Below are 26,165 nucleotides of genomic sequence, written 5' to 3'. Positions count from 1 at the left end.
GCTGTAAACTTGCCAATATTTACTCCCCTGCTCTATTAGTACACAGCAGCAACATCCGCTCTCAGCTTCCAGTCTGCTAAGCTGAGCCATACTTGTTTGGTCTCATCTCACACATCCTTAGCACCTCTCCTCCCCAGTGCCCAGATTGCCTCAGTATCCCCTCTCCCACTTCTATAATCTGTTCTCTGACTTTTGCAATAGCCCCCATCTTCTCCAAACCATTTGCTGGTTTCCTACATGGCATGTTAGAAATATTATGGAAATACAGGCAGATAAAACCTACTGCCCACCTGGTCTGTCACAGTGTAGCACCAAGTATAAAGCAACATTTAACTAGTGTTTTTACTAATTTCCCATTTGCCAGGTAGTAACACTTTCTAGCCTCACCCACTAGCGAGGGCAGACTAAATGAGCCTATAGTTACCCAGAACAGCCCTGTCTTCTCTCTTCCTGATCCAACGGATGAGTGGCTTAAACAGGATCCTCCTGGTTTTAGCAGGATACTGCCATAAACCAGAGAATAGCGTGGCTGCTCACCTGCAAGCCTGAAGGCACACAGCACCCTGTACAGCAAGAGACTTGCTGCCTATGGCGCCGCAGTAAATTAGCACTCAGACTCATCACAGCCATTCCAGCATCCGGTACCTGCAAGCTTGAGCAACAGATGAAAATGGCAAGCTACATTTGGGATTTCACCCCAGCTTTGTGCCTAAATTATCTTTAGTTTCATAGCACACAAAGGATGAAGCTGTCAATGTGCTCAGGAAATTCTCCCTGCAGAACAGATATCTGATACCTTGATGTTCTCAAGCGCCTATCAGCAGAGGATGCATGTTACAAACCCAGCTCACAGACTGCCAGGAAAGGCTGCAGGCATTTCCTTACAGATTCAAAAGCCAAGGAGAAGAACTGTTGACACTGTTACCATATGTAGGTTTCAATAGGGAACCACCAAAAGCACTTTTGAAAGTGCTGGGGATTAACCATCACAGCAATGGAAAGGAACACATAGCTTGACCCAAATCAATTTCATCCAATCAGTCCTCCACAATGTCACAAAATTGTTCAGACCCTGAATACAAGCAAACAGTAGAAAACCTGGTGGTGGTTATGATATGGCCTAAAAATCCTATTTAGATGCCCAGAAAGGAGTCTGGATGCAAAGAAAGTTCTTGTATCACCCAGCAAGAACTACATTCTAATGGCCAACATTCATTTGCTGTAAGACAAAACCTTCAAGTGACTTGAATTCAATAAATCATTGACATTAAAAGATGCAGAAAATAAAAATGGTACTCTATTTTACATACTACCTAGCACCAGCTAGATTTGGAGTCCTGCTGTCTTCACGCATTACATTAAGCATTATTAACAGCATTTTGACTTCCAAATGGCACTTTTATGGGCAGGGCGCAGCAAAACCAAACATCTTAAACCCAGATGCACAGTACTAGAAGATTCCAATTACAATAACCTTTACACAACTTCAAAATTTAGCACAGAAGCATGCGAGGCAACACTGCCCTACATCTAAACAAGTTGTATAACCATGCAGCTTGGAAAACAAGAAACAAGTGAAAGAACAACAACACTAAAAGACAAAATTATCATGTATCAAACCTCTTTTTCTGACCTAGCGCCTTTTTTATGAAGTTATGGTATTATTCAAAGTGTATGCTAACATTGCACAAATAGTTAATGCTTCATGTGCTCAGACATGAAGTGCTGGTTAGTTCTCTTTTCCCCAAGTCTTGTGCTTTGTAAGCCAAAGCCCACTGCTATCTCTCCGGTGCAGCATTTCTTGTACAGATTGCTTCAGTAATACACAACACTGGGAAATATCCCCTCCTCCCACACAGAGCCTTAAAAATAAGAGTGTGAAGTCTGGCTCTCCCAACAGCCAATGCTATTTTTAAGGGCTGCATACGTGGCAGGTAGGAGTCCCCCCACCCACCTCTCCCATTGCACCCCAATCTGAGAGGATGAACTGACTTACTCCAATGCTAGATGAAGCGCTCTCAGTTTCTACTGATGAGCACCATGCCCGAGTGCCATGTCGAGGTGATCTGGACACCAAAGGTTTCTGTGCCCCACTCCACATCAGATAGAAACCTCTATCAGCAGAGCACACTGCTGTAATTCTTCCTGCCATTGCATCCCCAAAACAAGGTGCAAAAAGGGAAGTTTTGTGTAAGGGGGCAATGGCTGCCTCAGCTCCCTCAGCTTTTTAGTATTCTTCTACAGCCTTTGGTGTACAGCATTTGGAGGACTGGGTCTACTCTCCAAACAGATCTGGGTTTCATTTTCCCTGGAAACTTCAGACAACTGCTGCAGTAGGTCCTGGGAAGTAAAAAGTACTTGCTTGACAAAGTATTTGAAAAGTCTTGGTACAAATGCAAGCTGGGCAGCACCAGGCAGGGAAAAAGAGCTTACTGTAGCTCATCCCAGTTCAGAGGTGCTCTGTGCACATGGATAGTTCCTTCAGCTTGCAACATGCAAGTCACTCTTGGAGATAACACACACAAAAATTGCTGGGACCAGATTACCTAAGAGAAACGAAGCTAGAGACAAAAAGGCAGCAATGCTGGGTATGTAGTCTAACTGGGAACCCAGGAGCTTTAGAAGACATCAGGTCACCTATCCACATTGCCAGCCCACTGCTGCCACCCACGTCTTGCTCTCTGATCAGCACAGGTACAATTCCCCTGGAAAGGAAGGGAGGTGAATAAGACATGTTTTTCTTCAGAGGACACCAACTTGTCTGAGTAAAAATCTGTTCTACAGGACCATGATGAATTTGAACAGGAATATTTCTCTGATCGAAGATGTCCACACAGCGGAGGAACCACAGGGAAGAGTCATTCCCTAGAAGAGCGTTACAGCTTAGCAATCAATGCACTTTTCTAAAAGGTGGGAAACCTAGATTAAAATCTCAGTATTGCTCAGTTTAGATCAGAAACTAGAGTCTTGCTACCCCCTTATTCTAGATATATCCTAGCTTAAAGTGCTGGCTCTTCTGCAAAGAGGTCTCCCATCTGTCATATCTCAATCTCAAAAAGTCAAAACCAGAAAGTCTAACCCCGTATCTACCCAAAATAAACCCCACACTTTGCAAAAGCAGCAGCCACTTTCCATCCAGCCTCACTCCAGAAGTCACTCACACACGAAGTGTTTCAATTAAAAATAAAAAATAAAAAATAAAAAAAGATATAATGGCAGACTATTGACACGTATCACAGTGCTGTCATTATGACCTTACAAGTCAGAGAACAGAAGCATACAGTTCAGCCAAACTGGATTACTTGAACTTAATGTGTAGTGCTGGCACAAAGCAAGAGATGCACCTGATTGTGGAACATCACGCGTTTGTAAACTATATCCCAGATGTTGCACAAACACCTTCCCTTCCTTTTTAAGGAAATCAATGGAACAAATCTTGGAACAAAAGGAAATTACCTTTGAATTTCCATTCAAAGGCTTCAATTTTGTCATAAAGATGAGCAGAGTTTACAATACAAAACTAGAGAAGCAAAGCTATAGTCCTGAATGCTACTGTAGATCAGGAAAAGAAACAAAATGTCAAAATTCTTTGCCTTCTCATGCAGGCTACCGCTTGGTCTTGCAAGCCCACAGGAGGCTTGCAGTGAAAAAGTAAAATAAGCAATCCACTCTGCAAACTCCTGTCGTGACTAAGAAAACTCCCCAAGTTGGGGTTTTTTCTAACCAGCAGCAGGAAGGTATTGAGGAACTTTGTTGTCACCAAAGGGGACAGATGTCCTGCGTGCCAGGGAATACAGATCATCAACACCAAAACTGTTTTTTAGCAGTGGTGAATAAAGTTGAGTGTCAATACATTGATACGTCCAGAGAAGCTTGCAGAAATCCTGTTAGATATTGAACAGGCTCCTAGCTGCTGGGGTCATTATGAAAAGCATTTCTCACCAGCATGCTGTTCCACAAGAGAGTATTTATCTTAATTTTAGTATAACTACTTGAACAAGGGCAAACCTGCTGATTTTTCCCACCGGAGATAAGGTTATCAAAAAGGTACTCAAAAATCACAACAGCAGCTAATGAAGGCAAAACACTATTTTCTTGTGCATACACACAAATAATTCTCTCTTTGCTGTAACATAACTGTTAACATTTATTGCAAAATAGGTTAAAAATGGTTGTGGGTCTCAGAGAATCTCAGTAAGGATAAATAAAGATGCATTTTATTCCAAACAGATGTGAATATGCAGATATTTAAGACACTCTGAGATGAAAGAAGCTTTTCCTCCAAGTACAGCATGTCAGCTGAACTTTCCCTTGCAGAAAGGCAACCAATAGAGACAACAGACACAGGTTGTTCAAGCACCAGGGAATCACCCCGCACTAAAAGCTGCCTTGGGAAAGTTGTGAAGGGCTTTGGGGAGTCCCACGCAACTTGCCAGTCTGCAAAATCAGATGCAACACAGGGAAGTAAGATTATGACATGGGGAGATAGTAGAAGATCTCCACTACTTTTGTATTTAAATGCCTTCTAACTAACTATTGTTCTGCAGTCCCTAAGGGATCTGAAAGCCGCACATGCATTTCAAAGATAAGGTACACAGAAAGCATTTGACTGCCATTGTGAGCACAGCCACCTGACAACAGTCAGTCTGCACTACAGCTGGTAGTGACCCTTGGATCACGCCTTACCTACACAGATGTGGTCTCCTCTCTGGTGTAGGAACAGGAATTTGATGAGCACAAGGGTGTTCTACAGATCCCCACTAACCCTGATCCCTGGGATATTTGATTAGCAATGCTGGTATTTTGGTGGAGGGTAAAGATAACCTTCATAAATACAACATGTAGAAAAGAAGGAAGACATTTAACTTGAGATGTAGTTTTTCTTTATGAAGAGAAGTTTCTAGTAACTCTGTTAGAGTCACCGTGCTTCAGTTTACTTCTTTGCCACTGTGTGGGAGGCTTTGAAAATGCAGAGCTTACTCATCTTCACGGGACTGATAAAAAGACACCTAGGCAACAAAGCTTAAGGGAAATAAAATGTTGAAAGTAAACTATTGCATGGACCACAGAGTTTGTGAGAGGTGTAAAGGGACTGTTTCTAATCTTTTGGTGACTGGCTCAAAGCAGGTATGTCCTCCACTAGCCATCTGGGCTGGTGAATAGTACGTGGTTACTTACCAGAGGGCTTGGATTCATAGCTGGGGAGCGGGGGCAGGCAGATAACTTACAACCAAACCAGCAACCAAAGCTGGCCCCAGTTAGTGCCTTGCTGGTCTCCTCTCAGTGGAAGTCCAGACATGGCTTTTCAGGGCACCCCACAGCTACTTTTTCAGGGCACTAACAGCTTGCTTCCTCCAAACAAAAATATGGTTTCACACTCCTAAATCACCAGTACAACACTCCCTGTGGACCAGGACATTTAAAAGTGAGACTCTGATGGTTCTTAAATATTTGCAGGTGCTTGATCAGAAGTGCTGACTGTGAAACTATGGGGCATGGGAAAACAAGACTAAGGATTTGATTGGGTACTTGTAAGACTAGAGGAGAACAGTCATTTAGTCCCTTACTCTGGGTGCTTATCATAGTCCAGAAAAACAATGTCATTAACTACATCTGCCATCTCAGTATGTGATCTAGTTACACAGCAGTCAAAAAGAACAGACTATTGACATTTAACAGGGAAAGACAAAGATTAAAATTAATATAATTGGTATAAAATGGCATCTAGAATAAGAAAAAACAAAGAGGAAACACTGCTCCAATGACTTTGGTTTTGAAATGAAAACAAGTAAATTTATGTATTTTATCTCCCGACATAAAAGAAGAAAGACTTTTTCCCCTGTAAACAAATTCAGTATCAGTGGACAAAATCCCAGACCCCATACCCTCTTGTAATACTTAAATATGCTTGAAAGAATTAGAGACAATTTATTTGACTGAATTTTTGCTATTCTCCAGTCTGCCAGTTCTTCTGTGTTGTACAAACCTCAGATTCAGATTTGTGTAACTTTAAAAGTCACACAGCCATGTCCGAGCTGAAGGCTACTTCAGTTAAGGAGGGCCGCAAGCTGAAGATGCAATAGCTATGTGTTTGTTCTTCTTCTGGAAAAGAAGCTCCCACAGAGGGACTGCAGCAGACAAGCTATCAATTAATCCCTCTTTGTAGACAAAGTTCTAAGTGTGAAGGTGAGAATTATTGAGTCATTCCTCTCAGGGCTGAAAACCCTAGTTTGATTCTGGCATAATTAAGTTTCCTCTTCACAAATACAGAAAGAGAACAAGCAAAACAGCTGAAGTGAAGAAAAAAAACGTGCATGTTACCACAAAGCTTTTTTAACATGCAGAGTTACAAATTTCTATGCCATTTTATAACTGTCAAGTCTTAATTAAAATACTACATTTCTCTGACTCATGGTGCTGTAGGATGCATGTATATTATTCACATGAATATTAATCTCTTCCCAGGTAGGAGGCTGAATTGCTCAGGGGATTTATAATCACATAACATATGGAAATTTCTGGAGTGTCCTTTTTTTTAAAAAAAAAAAAACTTTCTTTCTTTCAAATTTCAGCCAGATCCTTAACAATTAAGAGTCATAAGAAGCATTTCAGTCATCTATGTGAGACAAATCCAACAGTTTGGATTTGTGAGCTGGACCTCCACATATATTAATGAAATGATATTGCACATTGAGGAACGAGAACATGGAAAAGAGCTGGAAACATCACTTTGAACACTAAGGACATAAGCAGTTGCTCTAAGCGCTGGAACAAAAGAGAACAATAGTCCTCTTGAAAGCTTCTAGGCAATGACGGAAGATGGGAAGATGTTAGTAGGGTGATCAGAGAAATGAGACAACACCTTCTCTAACTACCCACAGAATCAGCTGGTTAGACTACCATCACAGGGACCTTTAAAATGCTGATACTTGTCTAGATAGTCTGTATTCCTATCACTGACTTTCAAACAGGATCTAGGAACAAGCTGATGATGCACAAGGTACAGAAAGCAACTAGCATAGATGCTTTTCTACAGTTGAGCAAAAGAACAGAGAGAAATGAGGATGCAAATGCATCTGATAAAACTGTGACAGTCTTCCTGATACCTTAGAAAGAAAGGAAATAGAAAAGTTAGAAAAACTATGTAATTCAAGAACATAAACCAATAAAAACTCGGAAAATCAGTAGCTAGAGTTCACAAGAGACAGGCTGAAAGGACCGGGGAGTTCAGGAAGCTGTTAACAGTTAATAAAACAGCATTAACAGACAAAAATCACAAGCTATCTTAGTGAAGAGGAAGAAAAGGATATACGAGAGACCTGTCTCTCTCCGCAGAGGGCTTGAACCCTCTTCTTAAGGAAGTTTTTAAGGGCAAGCATGATTCCACAGCAAAGAAATCAAAAGGCTGAAGCACAAAATTTAACACTTAGCAGTGAACACACAATAGGACAAAAAAAATGGCTGCTACTCATAGGAAGATGAAGCTATCATCAGGTGGCATTAAGAAGGCTAGAACATTCGATGCCTTAATTGCTTCAGGTCTTCTCTGACAGGCACAACTGCAGTCAGACAGCTGACAATTAATATTGTTTTTTTAAAGAAGAAAAAAAAGTTTAGCACATTATAAAAAACAGGCTGCAATAAAGCAAACAAATTTGAAAGCAAACAGATAAGGTAGTTATTTCTAAGTCAGCTGGCCCTGATAAATCTTCATCATCAGGTACTAGGTTGCAACACAGACAATCACAAAGCGCTAAGAACTTGAAAAACAGGCAATGTACTTGAAGATTTGAAAAGGGCAAAACAAGCATTTATGCTTAAAAAATAGGAAGAAGAGGACTTGGATAATAATGAAAGTGCTAACTTGACTCTCCCCCCACGTCCTCCTGGGAATTGAAGACTGGAACAAATAATCAAATTATTTGCAAACCTTCTAGAACATAAAAAGGAGAGAAATAAGAGTGGACATGGTTTCATCAAGAGTAGAACTGTGTCAAATGCATTTAACTTCCTTCTATGACAAGGTAAATTACTATTAGGGGTAGGAGAAAAACAGTAGAAGTTTTATATCCCGAGGTCTGGATGAAACTGCTAAAATAAATGCAAACACACTGGAAAAAAATTATAGTCAGGGTAGCCAAACAAGAATGTATCAAGCAGGGTCCCTCAGGCAGCTCTGGTGGCACACAGCCTGGCAGCCTGGGTACTACACAACTTTTTCCACACACCACTTGAAGGATCTGTAGGCATAACAGATTAGGAAGAGACAGACAGCAATGTGCTTAAGGAGTGAAAAAAAACCCCACAATTCTGTAAAAACAAGTGTAAAGCCATATTCAGCTGTAATCCAACACAAATTAGGCTAGGGAACAAGTGACAAAGCACTTCTTCAGAAGGAACCTCAGCTCTGGAAAGGATAAGAGGCTAACTATGCATCAGCGTTAGTCTGCGATGAAAAGGCACCATCACAGCAGGATACCAGATATCTTGGGATATCAGGATCACAGCCTGGAGAACAAAGTCTTCATTGCTCTGTAGTGCAGATGAGCAGGCTCTCAGCTGGGTTTCTACATTCACCTTTGGACACTGTACTTCAGGAAAAACAAAGGAGGGAAAAAAAAAAAAAGACAGGCTGATTTAAGAGTGCCTAAAACAAACCCTCACAAGAAAAGGCTAAAAGAAAAAAGGTCATTGAGTGAACATGAGAAGAGCAAGTGGGGCTTCATCCTCTCTATGCAGCAGCTCTTCACTATTCCAGAGGAAGGGAATCAGTTCTGCTCCTTTACTCCTTGTCCTAATCATGAGAAATGCATTTATACAGCACAAGAGAGATCTAGAGCAGAGGTTACGAAAAGCCTTTAGACGGTAAAGACAGTTAAGCCCTGCTGCAGGCTGCTGGAAAGCTCCATCTCAAGTTGTTTAAGAGAATTTTGGATCAATAGTTGTTAGGAGTGGTCAAGGCAAAGCTAATAATGACATTCTGCTATTAAAACTAAACCAGTGTTTCCACAACAGTCGTCTCAAAGCATGTCTTCCTTCCAATTCAGCAGAAACACACAGATTGATGCTGAAACACCTCATTGATCTTGTACTCTTTCAGGGAAAGAAAAAAAAAAAAAAGTGCTATCCAGGGAGAGGCATCATTGAATCTCTTGTCCCTTCTAGTATGTTTGTGCACTTTTTCCATAAGGCACAGAACTAAACTGTTTTGCTTGCATGCTCTACAGAAAACACAACAGAAGTTCCTTTTCTTCATAGATACTAATTGTGCTCTTAAATTTCACTTTCCATGTCATACTGACAGTTTTGACCCAAATCCCTTCTGCTCAGAAGTGAAGTAACACGGTAATTGTTAGATGGGAAAGAACTTAAAATCCAGAGAAGCCAAGGAAAAAACTATTGGCACTTCAGATGCCTCCCCAGACACAAAAAAAAAATATTGTTTTCCTAAAAATCTGCAAGAAATCCAGAAAAGAAAATCCTGCTACTGATAGATAGATACTGCAAAATAATTTCTCATAAAAACAAAACAAGAGAACTATAGAAGAAAGTAGTATTTCTAAACACACTTTGGGTAGTAGGCAATAGTTTATCATCTATAGAATAATGAACACCATATGTTATCTTTATGTGGGCATACAGATTGATGAAAGCATAAGACTTTTTTTAAAAAAACGAACAACTTTTTGGGTCTTAATCGCTGTTTTCTTAAACAAGAATGTTTATACTGTTAAAGAAAATGTCGCAACCTTTTCCTTTTGACTTCCCAAATCAAGATTATTTATTTTTAAATCTTACTTTCATGAAATGGAAATACCAAGACTTATTATACACCCACTTTCAATTAGTATATATAAAAATATTTGATGTAAAGTCTCCCAAGGAACATTTTCACATGACAAATAATACAGATAACTCCTCCTAAGCTAACAAGCTATCCTGAAGTTGACTTGAGCAACAGTCTTCATTTTGAACAGTTTAACACAAACCATTTAGTCACAGACATTATTATTAATATTTACAAATTCAGAGCTGATTTCTCTGTTTCTGCATCTCTTCTGGTATTCATCTCTAGTTTCACACAATGATGTTCAAAATGTTTGTTAAAATTAGATAGCTCTAAGGCAGTCAACACAATTGATTGAATTTTTGCTTGCAAAACATCAAAACTATAAGAGGTGTCTTAAAAGGAAGAAGAAATGAAACTTTTAGCCATGGATCTAAAATCCAGGTAGCACAGAGAAGGAGCGAAGCCATACTCCATCCTACCTCTTGAAGCTGCAGTCGAACTTTGCTAATGGCTCTAATCCAATGGGCTCTTGCTGGAGGAAATGGTGGTGGCTCGTTGTCACCATGGTAGCTTAAAGGCAAGAAACAGAAAATCACTGTATGAAAAACACTCATCTGTAGCATTAAAGATTCAACGTTACACAGTGCAATCACAGCTTCAGCTCTGGTAGCCAACAGGCTCCAGTCAACACAGCCCTGCACATGCTCTGGGAAGGGAGAGCCTAAAGCAGAGGTTTCCTTATACACAGGAACCATCTTGGAAACTGATGAGCTGAAAAATATAAGCTAGGATACAATCCAGCCCCAGCAGTAAGATGATGTCGGTCAGAACATCAGGAAAGCAGTCCAAGATACCTGATCAAGCCAGTTCAACACACTGTTATTGTAACTGCATGGGCAAAGAGGCAGATGGAAGATTTTCCATCCCCACACCTGTTGCAGGTTCCTTCTAACCACTGCCTCTTCCTACTCACCTCTACTGCTAAAAATTTACAGCCCCTCTTCAGTGGAAACACTGGCAACAGGGCTCAGCTGTGTTTTTCCCCATTCATTGCACCTTTCTCGATGGTTTTTTTTTTTTTTTTCCAAACAATGCAGCAATGCTCTATCTCAGTGCCCCACAAGCACATTTTACACTCCCTAACCTCCTCACACACTGGGCCTTTGGCTGCATTCCTTCTTTTCTGTGTTGCTGAGGTGTAAATCACTGAAACAAACAGCTTTCCCTGTCTGCAAAGCACCCTGCACTGCTGACAGTATAAAAACATAGCTGAGAACAACATGCATCATGCTGCACATCTAGCTCAGGTGCAAGGATCACTGTTCAGAGCTCAGTCCCATGCATACTCCATGGAGACAGGAAAGTATTGTCAGAGAATGGAGTGAAAGGGAGCCAGTATCCAAGTTAGATGCCTAAATTAGCCTGAAAGAGACTATGTGAATAACTGTCCCTGAAAACAAATATAGGCCAGCCATTCTGGGACAAGACTCCTGCTGCTCTGTAAGGAGAAGAGGAAAGTGAGTCAGAGTTTAAAAACAGTTTAACACTTTTTCTAGTCTTGTCTTCCTTTTTTACATCTTTAGTGTAAGGCTTGCCTACACATGAACTGCTATGGTTAATTCTCTCATATAAGCACAGTGACAGCAGCTGTACCCTCCAAAGGGTACAGACAGGCAGACATCTTTCCATGGGTCTAACAGACCCAGATAAAAACAATCCCACATACTTGTGAAAATATAACTGCATCGGCACTAGGGTCTGCAATGACTTGATTACCTCAAGCAAGAAAGTCACTCCCAAAGTTAAGTAGTGAAATTTGAAATTCCTGTAAAACCTGTACAAACCCTAGTGAATTACTCCCCCAAACTCAGATGAAATACTTTTGAAGACTGTTTTCAATACCACTGACAGCTTGGAAAGCCCAAGTGCAAGGACAAGAAAAGCTGCCACAGCGAGTCAGAGCAACATGTCTATTCATATTGTAATTCTACAACCTACAACTACATAAACACTAATTCTAGTTGTGGTAGCTACTATGGAAGAAGGGAACTAGTGCAGCTCTAACCATGACTACATGTAGTTCTTGGTTGCTCACACATAAGCTTGATCACACATGAGCAATGGAAGCAGCTATCTTTGGGCCAGACTACATTCATCAAACCAGAAACAGAAAATAGAGCCAATGAGCTTCAAGGCCATAGCAGGCATTCCTCTTTACATACACAGCAAATGTAATTTAAGCTTAGCCAATGTTTCATAAGTAACTGGTCCAGCACATAAAGATGTTTCACAGATCAGCAACATCAAGTTAGTTGTCAAAGAAGGCTGCAAGAACAATGTACATAATTTGCCCCAGGAAATAGCAGAGAAAGGAGTCCTCTTTGAATTAGTTGAAAAAAAACTCAGTTTCACCTACCTCACTTGGGCTCCTGCATCAGCGTCCTTGGGCTTCTCAAGTTCCAGAGGTAACTTAGCTGCAGAATGGTCTGCACGTTTCTCCTCTGTCTCGCAGACCTTCTCTTCCTCTCTTTTGCTTCGAGGCTCCTCTTGCTCCCTGAGCCATGCCTGACCATCCTTCTGGTAGCTGCCTGAACTGCGGTAGGAATGATTCAACTCTCTTTCCTGGTGATCATCATCATGCTCAGAGCCATGGGCACTTTCGTGGGAATGGTCCAGCTCACTTAGGTGAGAGCTTCCCTGGCTGACATTACAAGAGGAGCCATATCTACTACTGCCAGCGGGACTATGAGAGAATAAGAAAGTCCATCAGAAAAAAGTATGACTTGGAGAAATGCAAAGCAATCTGAAGTCATATTTAACTGTTCTGCTCCCTGAACTAGATCTAGACTTCTAAACCTCAAAACTTTGGTAGGCAGCAGAAGTACTTCATACACAGCCTACCAGTATATAGACCATATATGCCAATGGTCTTTCTTGCACCAAATGACTACTACTTCACCTTACATCAGCTAGGAACTGTCAGTGAAGATATACTAATAACCAGACAGGAATAAGAATGGAAACATAGCAATTCAGAGTGGAAGTGTTTATGTCTTCTGCAGTTTCACTGCAGCTCTTTACCATGACCATTTAAGCTGACTATTAGTGAGAAGTACAGTCAACTTAAACGTAACTTTTTTTTAATATATATATATATTATACATTTATGATAAAATACATTGCAGTCAATGTTAAGGTTGCCAAGACTACCAACTTAAAACCTTTTACAAAAGTAGAGCAATTGTTCAAAGGGAAGCCACATGTCTCACTCCCATAGAGCTTTTTCAAGAATTTAACTTATATAAAAAAAACAATGCCACAGGGGCATGATCTCTGTGATTCTAGACATCACTTCCAGGACTGAATTCCTAGAATCCTCACACAAAATACAGTGGATGGAAATTTCTCATGTAGTCAGGAAAACTACGGGCAAGAATTAAGCAGCACTGATGTTTCTCTCACTTGCACACTTAGGAGAATTTGAAGCCAGATAAGAAGTTTAGTGAGTGCAGTGCTGCAACTGTATGATCAGAGGCACAAGTTTCACTTACATCACACAGAGATGTAAGTTTAGCAAGTCTCTGTTTTCATTTTTGAGGGCAATTGTAACTTAATGCATGCACAGGACTGAACACAGACTCATGAAATACTGATACCTTCCTTTAGTGGCTTTCCTAACTGCATGAAATAACCTTTGCACAGATTTTAGGAAGAGCAAGCATTAGAATACCTTCACTGATATCTCTGAAAATGTTTTAAAATCTTCAATAATGTGACATTAACCTAATTAGTTCTATAATAGATCAGCAGTAAGTTAAACTTCTCTCTAAAATTAAAAGCATTTACCTTGCAAAATGCTCATTCCTTCCAACACATTCTATCTATTGTTACTTTTTTCTTAGCAAATACAACATAATTATCACTAAACAAGTAAGCAAAGTGAATTGTATGCAGCAGAATTAACACACAAAGAATATAACTTCTGAAAGAGTAATGAAATTAGCACTAAAAGCATCTCATTCAGTGGGACACAGTATAAGAACATGGGAAATCCAATTACACTTACAGAAAAAAAAAGAGCGGAAAAAGGTGAGAAAATGGTCGAAGGACTTGTACATAACTGGTGATTGCTGTTTGCCACATCCTCTGTGACAGCTATTAGCAATACTACAAACACTTGACAACAAACAGGGGATGGGGCTGAGCTACAAACATCTGACACCAAGGCCACTATCTACTGCTGCAGTACTGCATTATAAATGGTCAAAAACTTGAAACCATTTATTATGCCTTATTTGTAACTAGCCTTTTCTCATTCAGTTGTTCCACACTATTCAGATCTGCAGCCTGCGTGCTAGTATGAAGCATTGCGCCATTAGGAACAGAATCAAGCTCTGTTTCTTTCATTTCAGGCTCATCTGATGCGTGCTCTTCTGCCTGATCTTCTTTCTGTTGTTCACCTGAAATCACATCCTGTGGATTTTCTGACTCTTTATCATCTCCCAGCTCTTTGTTGGGTGTATCACCAACAGTGCTTGCACCAGATGGTTCTTCAGAAAGTTCATTGTCTACAGCATCAGGCTGCTTTGAAGATAAGTTTACATCTATATTTGCATCAGTCAGTTGATCTGAGACTGCAGATTTTGAATTTTCATCTGAACTGACTGTTCCTAACACCTTGTCATCTGGTTTTGACAAAGCCTGTGGTGGTACATGTGGTTCCCTTTTGGCAGAGGTCTCCTTGTTGTCTTTTTGCCAGGGAAAGGAGAAATCTAGCTTTTTCCCAAATACTGCTCCTGGGGCACTCTCTGGCTTACTCACCTTTTCTTCACTACCTCCTTCAAACAGAGTTGAAGAAAGTTTCTTAAAGCTGGACATGAGGCCCTGATCTACCCCTGCTTTATTAACAGAAGGTGGCTGCTGAGAGAAGAATGACCCAAATGGCTTTCCACTATCAGCAGAGGATGTAAAGCTGAATTTTGGCAAACTGGGCATGCTTGGTATTTCAAAGACCATTTTACTACTGTTTGCATCTGGAGGAACATTATCAGGTTTAGCCTGTTTCTTCAAGTCACATTTGGAAGCAATCCCTTCTGCAGGCACCTCATCAATTGCTAAATGTTTCTCTTCTTCAGCAGTTTGCTGTTCTACCTCGCTTGTCTTCTCTTCGTTCAGCTGGAGCAGATGATCACTTGGCTCATTAGCTGAAGCTGTGAGTTCTCTACCATTACTACTGATCATGTCCTGCTGATCACTACCAGCATTGGCCTGATCCCATGTAACAGCAGGCTCTGATTCAAGTGTAGCACTCTCCTCCAACTGGGAAAGGTTTGTGTCTGCTCTGTTAGTTGGGGCTTCCATTTCCAGTTCAAGCCCATCAGAAGAGCCAGTCTGAAGGACCTCAACAGCTGCCTTGTCTGTAGAAGCAGCTTGTTCCTCTGTTACATGCGAAGACCCCATGTCTTGGAATGTATTTACATCAGTCTGGTCAGCAGCCTCAGCCTGCACTGTATTAACTGTGTTATTGGAATCAGACTGCGATGGCTTAGTAGCTACCATCTCAGAGGGTTGTGCATCATTACCCAACTGCAAAACCTCAAGGGCTTGATTTTCACTAGAGACTACTGTTTCTGGAGCAATCCTCACAGGCTCCTCTTTACAGGTTTCCGCCTTCCTAATTTCCTCAGTTCCTGTTTTCATAGGAGACTCTTTTGTGTAGCTCTCTTCTGCTGAAACAGGTAATACATCCTCCTTCAGAGAACTTGTGACATCTCTTTTAGACTCTCTGACTGACGCTGTATTTTCTGTCGCCCTAGAGTCTTTTGCTGGAACAGACCCAGTGACATCTTTCACATTGCTGCTTTGAGGTTTAAGGGTGGATTTTGGAGGCATATCTTTTGGAGATTCTTTTGGACCTTTGAAGATGCCAAAGAGATCATTTGTGAAAGCTGGTGCTGGGCCACTTGGGAGGGATGAGAAACCAAAGAAAGAGGAGTTTTTCTTCTGTGCAGTAGGAGGTGCAGTAGCTTGAGGTTGGGAAAAGAAACCAGATAATGTTTTAGGCGGTTTCATTTTTGTCATGAAATTTGAAAACATTTCAACTGAAGAATCCAGTACCGATTTATCACTCTCAGATTCCTTAGGTTTGTTTTGCAAGTTAGATGGCTCTGGCATTTTAGAAGGAGAGTGTAGCTCTTGTGCCTGTTGTAACCTGTCACCAAGAGTTTGTTCTGGTAATTTATGTTCTGGCAGCTCACGTTGTACACACACTTCTTCAGAGACCACTTCATTTTTTATGTCACTCATAATATTTAAGTAATGTAGACTCTGGGAATCCATTTTATCACCTAAGCCCGTGCTATAATCTTGCTTTTCAGAAGCTTGTTCCTTTGAAGAATAAGGCTCCTCTTTATCAACAGGATACTCAACACTCTCCATCTTCCCTGTGCTATCCAAAGCATCTTCTTTTCCCTCTAATGAAATAGTCTGTTGGCCCTGAGAACCCTCCTGCTCACTGGGAGTCTGAAGACAAGGACCAGAAGCAGCCAAATTGGTTACAGCAGCATCATCGGTCTGTGGAAGCTTCTCTGCGTCACTCTCTTCAGCTACCTCAGCAACACTTTCTGCATTTTCCACTGCCAGCATTTCTGATTTATTTTCTGGGATCGAGAGGCTATTAGACATTTGTTTGCCAGTCACTGCTGCAATAATATCATCCACTTCTTTTTTATTGTCTGCGCCTTGTTGCCTGGCAGAACTGCTAATTTTGACAACAGAGTCAGTGGAAATATTTTGCTTCACATATGGCTTAGAGTTCACTGGTTTAGCTGGGTTTGTGTTACTCTCCTGTCCTGGAGCAGTTTGTGGCTTTTCATCCAAAAATGATGTCAAATTGAAAAAGCTAAAACTAGTATTTCTTTGAGGTATGCTCTTCTCAGCAGTTGGACCACTGGAGAAGAAGGAGGGCAGATGAAACAGCCCCTCTGTTTCCTGCTGCTTCCCGCTAGCAGGAGCAGTAGCAGGTGCTGAAGGCTTTGGCTCATCTGATCCAGTGAAGAAGGAGAATATGCTCCTGCTGGCTGGCTGTGATTTCGAAGCAGTGATATCAGAAAAGCTGAATGGCAAACTGAAACCCGACTCTTTAGGTGTCTGATTTGCCTTTGGTTTTCCCTGATTAACTGTGCCTCCTAAATGATTTCCTCCTTGTTGCTTCGGTGTAACCAAGGGTACGCTGCTTTGCTGCACAGCTGACTGACTCGGTTGGCTTATTTTGGGACCTACACCCATTGGCTTCTGTGAAGCGTTTCCAGGAGGCACTTTTTTACTCTCAGGAGACTCCTCCTCAGCTTTTCTGCTCCGTTGTTCCATTTGCACCCCAGGGCTAGGAGAAACTTGCCTGACCATGCCTTCTGTTCTCAGCCCTTCCTTAGGGGTGGAGGACAGACATGGCATACTGACACTCTGAATACCCCCAGACTTCTCAGTTTGTTGTCTTGACTCAGCCACAATTCTGCTATTGGTTTTTGGCAGAGTCATAGTACTTGAGGTTGTTTGAGAAGACACAGCCTCCACTTTGAAGAGATTTCCAAGGGATCCAAATAATGATGAGATGCTGGAGGTTTCCTTCTGTTCCAGCTGTACCACCTTTTCTGGTTTATCACTTTGACTTTTTTCCAAATCTGGTGATGGCTGTGTTGCTTTGCCTACTTGCGTTTTAAAGAAATCAAAAAATCCAGAACCTTGGGTTTTGCTGGCAGTTGAGCTTGCAGGAGAATCTTCTCCAAGACTGAACAATTTCAGGGCGCTTTTAAATAATGTCTCCTCAGGCTCGGTGGGTGGGTGGCTCCGATTTGGCTGTGACTGACTAGGTTCGTTGATACTTGCATGCCCTTCAAGACGCCTGGAAGCTGGTGTTGCTTTAACAGGTTTCTCTTCTCGTATGGGTCTGCAATCTGGAGCAGTTTGGCTCAGCCGAGAAGGAGATTTTGTTAATCCTGGTTTTTTAATACAGATGTTTTCATTCTGATTTAATTCTGGCTTTTCATTTCTAGCAGTCTCCAAATTAAGTTCTGATGAAGTATTTCTTCTCAGTTCTGATGTAACAGGAAACTTTTGCCCTGCTCGTGCCTCATCTAATTTTCTATTTGGTGCAAGCAATAAAGCATCAGTTTTATTTTCAGACGATTTTGATTGTGCGTCTGTTCTCTTTAAGGCAGAATCTTCCGATGTCTCAGGGTCAGGACCTGAAGACTTTCCAATTAGTCCACCCAAAGCAGAAAATAAAGAGCTAACTTTGTTCATTGGTGTTTTCTTATCTTCCTCAGTCTTTTTTGCTTCTGTTACTCTTTCAGTAGATGCCACAGTTTCTTCAGCTTTAGGAGTAGACTGAAACAGGTGGAAACCAAAGAATCCTGATGACCCACTCCCAGTAGCTGTCACAGGGACAGCCTTATCCACTTCCTTGGTGTGGAGTTCCTTACTTGGTGATTTATTGAAAGCAGCTCTGGAATGTGTTCTGAGATCAAGGGTTAGCGGAGACTCCTCTGAATAATTCAGTGTTTCCTTCTCAGGTCTAAAATCTACTTTGAGTTTTTGAAGTTTATAACCTGAGAAGTCTAACGGCTGCTCTCTCTGATAATAAATAGACTCCTCAAACATTTGTGAAAAAGTCTCCAAATTCATGTTCATTAGCTGATCACTCCTCTGCAAAGCTACTGACAAATCCAGGGGTTTATTTGTTGTATAATCATCTAAAGACTCTTCTTCAGCAAACCAAAACAGCTCATCTTCACTGCCAAGAGGGACTTTAAAACCGCAAACAGCAATTGTGTTGTCTTCTAGCACAGCTTTTGGAATGGAATCCATCTGAAAATTATAATCCCAGCAGTCTGGGTAGGAATACGTTTCAGGAGCACACACATAGACATACTGTCCAGTGGGATCAGTGAGCAGTGAATACACATACTGGCTATCACTGTACATGTAGTATCCACAATCACCATCTTCTGATGGCCACCATATACCCTGCTCAAGCATCATGAGCCACTCCTGATACTCCTGGCTATAGGAAGAGTACATAAAGCTCTCATCCATACTTAAAGTCTCTTGGTCAATTAGAGTCCACATAGTTCCATCACAGCCAGATGAGTAGCTTAAATCCATGGGCAACTCTTCTAATGAGTAACTGCCATCTCTTTCAAATGGTGTAAAGTTACTATAACTTTCATTGAGAGAATTAGCAGTCCATGCATCATTTTCTTCTGAACAAACATCTTGAAACATTAACTGGTCAAATGACTCATACGACATCACACTTAAATCTAAACTCTGTCCATCAAAATTGGCATTAGTCTGCCAATCCATCACATTTGCATTTCCATCCTTTTTACAGAGATTCACTACCGTATCATTTTCAGGCCAGTCCAAGAACTGAGGGGGCAGAACAGAGTTCTGGTTTAACACGTAGTAAACTGGTACTGCTATGTCATGAGTGTCAGCCAGTTCTCCCACTTCATATTCCCATTCAAAGCTAGAATGGCTTCTTGTTTCCTGATAAGCTGAGTATTGCTCCATAAGGTTATAGCTTTTATTAGTCAAATTGAGAAATTCATTTGATCCTTTGTTTAAAAGAGCTGGAAACACTCTAGATCCTGCATCCTGATAAGGGATATAGCTACTATTTACAGGCTTTCCAGACAAGTCCTGTACCTTGTCTTGAAGATTTAGAGCATCAGAGGACACAGGATGCCCGCAGTGGGGAACATGGGGCTCAGCTGTTTTATCTACTCTCATGCCGGACAGGTGGTCAGTAGTTTTGGAAGATTCCATCGTTTTCACACTATCCACTTTTTCCTTTGGTTTGGGCAGGAGATTTTTTAAGAAGCTGGAAGCTTCCTGCTTGTCTCCAGTGCTGCTTTGAGTGTCAGAAACCATTCCTGAGTTGCTAGGTTTTGTCTCCAAACTAGAATCCTCACCTCTATCAAAAAGCTTCATAAAGCCTAGAGAGTTTGTTTTCACTTTCTCTTGCTTACATTCAGACAAGTTTTCACTTGAAGCAAATCTAAATAAGCCAGAAAATAATCCAGGAGAAGTGCTTTTCTGGCCATCACTCTTGCTTTTAGCAGTCAAGTCTTGATTATTGGCTGTATTTTCACTGGAAGAAATGTGAAGAAACCCAGAAAGAAAACCTGGTGTGTGCTGCTTCTGCATATCATCTGCACTTGCAGCTTCTGGCCCTCTGGCTGAAGAAATGGATTCAACTGAGCTGTCATTTAAGTCTGGTGCATTTAGTCCTTCTGTCGTCAATCCTCCTTTTACATTTCTGGGTTCTTCCTGAGTACTCTTAGTTCTCTGCTGCTCTCCTGTAGCCTTAAAGGTAGCAGAGGCACTCTCCTGGTGTTTTTTTCTATTTACTTGGGCACTAGATAGCTTTTCTTTATTCATGTTTTTTGTTTGTGCAAGTTCCTCCTTATGGTCTGATAAATTTGGAACAGAGCTAGATTTTAATGAAATGGCATTTTCTGATTTCTGACAATGAAATTGCTTAGAACTCTGATGACTTCTTTGGTCCTGTGAAGGTACTAGATTTTCAGCAGAAGAAAATTTAAATAATGAAGGAATAAAGCCTCCTTTCTCATTTATATGTTCCTGCTTTTCTGAAAAACCCAACCCACTGAAAAAAGGAAGTTTCCCAGTGAAAGGAAACGAGTGTTCTTCATTTGCTGAACTGTTTTGTCTTATATCCTCCTCAGACTTGTGGCCTTTAAAATGCCTGGATGTACTTTCTTTCTGCCCTTCTTCGGCAGAAGGAAGCAACAATTGACTGAAAGACTTTTTGAGTGGACTGAAAAAGCTTTCAGATGCTCTACCTTGATCCTGAGGCTGTGAATTAAGTTCCACATGATCTCTGTTTTGCTTGTTTCCTGGTCCATGACCTGCAGTATGCTGATCCCCTAAGTGATTTGCAGGAGACTGCTCCCTGGCAGTGGGTGCACCCTCTTTCACAGTGGCATCTGGCTGATTTGTAACATGACGCAAATCTGACTGCTTCTGTGGCACATCCTGCTGCTTGGGAGCCAAGAGACCATCAAAATTGGCTTTCAGACTGAAGGAACTGACTGAGTTTGTGAGCTTGCCAAAGATTGAAGACACAGAAGTGCTATTTGCATTTGCCTCTGCCTCTCTTCTAGTCCCACTCGTCCGTATCTCTGGAATAATGCTGCTCGTCCTGGCTGCTGTCTGTCCAGATGGTCTCTCACTTCTGTTGGCCTCATCAACTTCCACAGCATGGCTGTCCTCCTTGGTGTGCTCCTCTTTTATGACTTCTTGTTTTGGCACTTCCTTCTCAGAGAATATCTTTAAAGGATTAAACATGCCTAGAACAGCATTCATGACCGACTGTTGGTTCTGCTGGCTGCCAGTGGTAGTTCCTTGTGATTGCTGGAGGTGATGTGGTGCAGAAGCCTTACTGTCCATCTCAGTGGTTTCTGGCTTGTTGGAGTTTATGTTCTGGGCTTTTTTATCACTGCTCACCTGGGATGGTAGCAAAGAGTGAATGGAGAACTTGGTGTCAGCTTTATTATCTGCTATCACTCCAGAAGATGAACTCTCGCTTTTGGACTTACTAGACAATACATTTGAAATTCCACTTTCTGATGAGTTTCTGGTTTCTGTCTTCTCTGGAGTGGAAGAAACAAGTTTTTCAACAGAGGCTGTGAGCTGCTTTGTGCTTGACCCCACCTTTTCAGTGAAAGAGCTGAACAGGGAATTCACTGTATTCTTCACACCTGACAAGTCTGGGAGAGATTCAGATTTGCCCTTGGTACTCTCCTCTGCCGCAGGATGTTTGGTCTGTTCAGGCTTCCTACCTTGTACTGAATTATCAGCATTATCCTGCTTCAGTGACATGCTCTCAACATTTTTTCTAGTCTCTGGCAATGTACCAAATTTGCTGATTTCTTCCTCCTTTTCAGCCAAGTATTCTGAAACTGATTCTACCAGACACTGAAGTTCATCCATCGTGTCTATGTACTCCTCGCTGGGTTCTTCAACAGGAGACAGTGTTACGTCTTGCATAGAATGACCATGCTTGCTCCCTTTAGACTTGTGGCTTTTATCACAGCTAGTCTTTAACTGTGAGCCCAAATTTGCAGGGTAATTAACAGTGAAGTTTCTCAAATGGCTGATGTCAGGATCACACCACGTTTGTGAAAGCGTAGCCAGTTCCTCCATTTCATCGTCTGAACCAGGTGAGTACTGGAACTCATCAGAAGCACTGCTGTCAAATTCCTCAAGGATATCCACAGGCACAAAAGTGTTATCTGGCATCCCTATGAGTTTCATGTCTTCACTGTTACTGGGGTGAAGTGAGCCCTCATGCTTCACTCCCTGCTTGTTGGGCAACTTGCCACTTTTAACCATTAAGCCGTTTTTGTATGGACGCAGGACAGGATAAGCAGGCAACAGTTCCTTACTTTCAGAGCTACCAGTATATTTTCCAGTTCTATCAAATACTGGGAAATCATCATTAGGTTCAGAACTAACTGCCGCACCATTGAAATAAATGGTTTTCTCCCCAGGAAACTGCAGACCTTCATTACTTTGCAGGTTTATTTGTTCACTCTCTTCAAAATTGTATCGTAGCTTCTTTTTCCTTCTCCTATCTATTGTATCATATTCCTGAGGATACCTAGGGACATCTACAGACCCTGACTCCACACACACATTTTGGCAGCACCTTGATCTTTCACAGTGATTGAAATTTTCTCTTTTTGAGAGAGTTTGCATCTTTTTTATTTTTGTTTCCTGCCAACTTCTATTTTTATGACTCTTTTCTAAAAATTCCTCTATTAGCAATTTTCCTAGCTCTTCGTAGTTATCCTCCTGTTCTTCTTCTCCATCTTCAGAGTTAAATGGAATGATCCTGACTCTTTCATTTCTAGCTAGAGATCCTTGTCTAAGATAAGAAATAAAGGGGGTGGGAGGGAAAGGAAGAGAGGCAGAAAAAAATAGGAAGGGGAAAATAACAGTTTTAAAAAAAGCTCTAGAAAGGACAGAAAAATTAGTAATGACAAAACATGCATTAAATAAAGGAAAATTAAAATCAGAAACATCCAGAGATAACAAAACTGAAAACCTGCCAATCTAGCACCATTACATTTCAATCAAATAGTCAAAAAAAGCAGCATGGGTTATGATATTCCACCAGTTACAGTTGCACAAAATTTAGAAATGCCTGTTTGAAGGAGAACAGCTTTTTGTGATCAAGTGAGGGCACACAGCCTTGGCTGTACCAGTACTCTGCTGTTACTTTTTTAGGCGCGCTGAAAAAAGTCACTGATTACAGTAACAAGACTACTTTGAGATACAGTGCCCACGCACACCATTCCACTATGCTATGTATGCATTTCGGTCACTCTAGGCTACAGACGTTGTTTTAGCAGTATTCATAAAGCACCCAGGGACTTTGTTTCTGACAAGGGTGGCTACAGAGCAGAGACTGCATGCAAGACTCAGGAGTCATTGGACTCCAGGGAAATGGGGAGAGGGGGCAAAACGCAAACTATGCACATCAGCAACATGAGGAGTTCCAGCTACTCCACCACTCCTCTTTGCTGGGAGTGCTCTCACTGCAGGTAGTGCCCTCGGGGGGCTCCTACCAACACAAAATGAAGATCCTTGGAGCTGTTACTGGATCAGAAGGCAAAACAAAACACGGGCGATGGATATTAGCTTGTAGTAAGCTTCAGATGCTTTTCAGGATCTGTACTTCCCATTTATATTGCATCTAAACAGATCCAACAATCTATACTTGTCCATTGTGGGAGAATGGATTAAAGCAGCTAGTGCTTTGCTATCAATCTGAAGCTTCCTAGAAACCCAAGTAAATGACTCTTGGGATTTTGGGATTAATTCCTAGCCCTTGATCAGAAGAATTATCTCAATTGTTCAACAACCCGAAGGCTAGTGACAAGAACGTTTCCTCTTTATCTAAATGTCCCAAGATGAGTTCCTGCCAGCCTACTTAAAAATAAACAGGTAGAAAGTGGATGTAAAAAAAAAATAATCAAAACACTCATCTGAAAGATGCATAGCAGCTTTGTCTTGCATCATTCATTGCTGAGAACTAAGGAGCATGAGGTCACGCATGCCCTGGCCCCATAAGAGCAGGGCAAGAGAAGGGAAAGGACAAAGGGCACACGGGCATCATATGGATACTGCTAATGCAAGAGTCTTCACCCTGAGCGTTGCCTGGGGCACCCCCATATAGGATACTGATGGGATAGCCCTGAAAGAGAAATAGGTCATTGCATTTTCACTACTGCTGGTTTAGTGCTTCATTTCCACCAGTATTAGCTAACTTACGCCAACTGGAAAGATACTCATTACTTTAAATGAGCCCTGTTGTGCACAGTTTAGAACACTTACTCCACTTCTTGCTTTCAATTTTAAGCTGATAATTGAAATAATTTTCTGTAAAAACCTAATGAAATTTAAAAGACTCCCAGGGCCTCCATAGTTACTGGATCAAGCCCTTCCAAATCTCAGTGGAAAACAATGGCAGCTATGTGAATGCCATTAGCTGGAACAACAATTGACTCATTTAGGCATAAAGGAAATTACTTTTCTTTCTAATTGTGCTCCTCCCCCTCCCCATAAGTGTTTCCCCTGCTATTCTACAAAGCATTCCTTTTACTAGAAATAAAGCAATGACAGATGTCCAACACCTGAGAGGGAAAAAAAGATGATGACATCAGCCCAGCATTTAACTACCACAGATCTGAAACAGAGCCAAGGCGAACAGCGAGTATCAGCTGAGACGTATCACAAGACCACTTCACAACAGCAACAGCAAGGAGAGAGGCACACAGGCTGCAAAGAAGTTAACCCACCTATCAGACAGATCTAGAGAGCGCCTGCTCTCTAGCGAGCACTGGCGGCTTGTCATTTGACTAGACTCAGATGTGGACTCTGGGTCAGTTCGGGCACCCACAGTGGAATCTATGCTATCATATCGCCTTGGAAGTAAATAGAGCAAGAGCAGGGAGACATGGAGGACACATGGTTACACAAAATGAAGACTGCAAAGAAAAGTTAGTGCTTAAAAAAAAAATAATCCGAGGGGAAGATGTGTGCTATTCTTAAGTCAAATTGGCTGTTGGCAGCAAAACACAGTCCAAGGACAAATAAGAATAATACTTGTTATCCTTAGGAGACAGGGGAATAAAATACATGTACTTCTATCAAAGTGTAGAGTGTGAAGTGTTATTAGAGAAAAACCCAAGTGTTAGTACAGCCAGTTTCAATTGAAACATTTTGGCACAGACAACTTTTTGCCCAATTCAAGACAGGTTCTAGCAGAACTCTGCCTGGTTCTTCTGGGTCTGCCCAGGGTGGCCTCCTACAAGCTGTGATTTCCTCAGCAATCACCAACTGCAGTCTGCCAGGAACACTGATTTCATCAGGTGGCTGCCTGGTCCATTGCAGTTAGAGCTGCTAGAAGCAAAAGTCAAACACAATTTGGTTTTGCAATACTCAGCTACAACTCTGTTTTGAAAATATTTAACATCTACCTACATGCTTCTATTCAGCCAGCTCTCATTAGAAATACCTTTCTGGTAAGAAAGAGAATCCCATGTATCTTCTCTGGAAAGCTTATTTGCATTTTTTAAGTTTTAAGATTAAATATGTAGCAAAAAGCCTTGCTGGGTTTGTGGAAAATGAACAGGGGAACAGGAATGCTCAGATTGAACTGATCACCATCTAGGACTTGCCTTCCTGGAGTGAAAGTAATTTTAGACCACAGCAGACTACAAAGCTCTTAGTTTTTAAGTAAACATTATCAGTCCAGATCCTTTCATACCAACACCTTCAGGAAACCAGAAAAAATGCACATATTCCATCTTGGTATTCTTTAACAATTCAAACCAGAAGTGCTTCTTTGGAAGGTCTTATATACATATTTACCTATTAGACATAGTTAAAAGTTCACACCACACCACCCCCAAAGCAAGGTGAGCCATGTATCTTTGTATTGTCAACACCACCCTGAGAAGTCACATAACTGCAAAAACATCCAGTCACCACAGGCTTCCACAGCCTGGGGACCCATTACCACTGTTCACCTTGGCTCTTACATAAAGAAAAAGCTGCAGCTCATCTTCCCAGACTCTCAATAAGATCTTTGGCAATTTTACCACTTCAAACCAGCAGTACAGAATGGCATAGGAAAGGAAATAACTTCCGTATATAAAGACAGTTAATGGACTGTCTGAAGAGCACTAAAAGAGCACTAGGAATGACATGTCACACTGCAGTAAATGCATTTTGTTGGCATATTTGTCTCTGCTGCTTGAATTCTCAAAAACAGTAACAA

The 26,165-nt window shown here is 41.4% G+C and overlaps 1 protein-coding gene across 2 annotated transcripts in view; it reads right to left on the bottom strand.

The window, feature by feature from the left end:
* UNC13B (unc-13 homolog B) overlaps positions 1–26,165 on the bottom strand; it is a 218,773-nt gene that overhangs the window by 124,394 nt on the left and 68,214 nt on the right. For both annotated transcript variants that reach the window (XM_054810171.1, XM_054810172.1), the window contains exons 9-10: positions 12,207–12,533; positions 10,270–10,360 (exon numbers count right to left, since the gene is read on the bottom strand). In XM_054810171.1, coding sequence (XP_054666146.1) covers positions 10,270–10,360; positions 12,207–12,533 — 418 coding nt within the window. The remainder of the gene's footprint in view (positions 1–10,269; positions 10,361–12,206; positions 12,534–26,165) is intronic.

Source organism: Grus americana, chromosome Z (assembly GCF_028858705.1).
Source record: "Grus americana isolate bGruAme1 chromosome Z, bGruAme1.mat, whole genome shotgun sequence".
In the NCBI taxonomy this organism is placed as follows: domain Eukaryota; kingdom Metazoa; phylum Chordata; class Aves; order Gruiformes; family Gruidae; genus Grus; species Grus americana.
The sequence above is the reverse complement of the archived record's forward strand: the minus strand, read 5'-3'. Positions and strand labels throughout refer to the sequence as shown.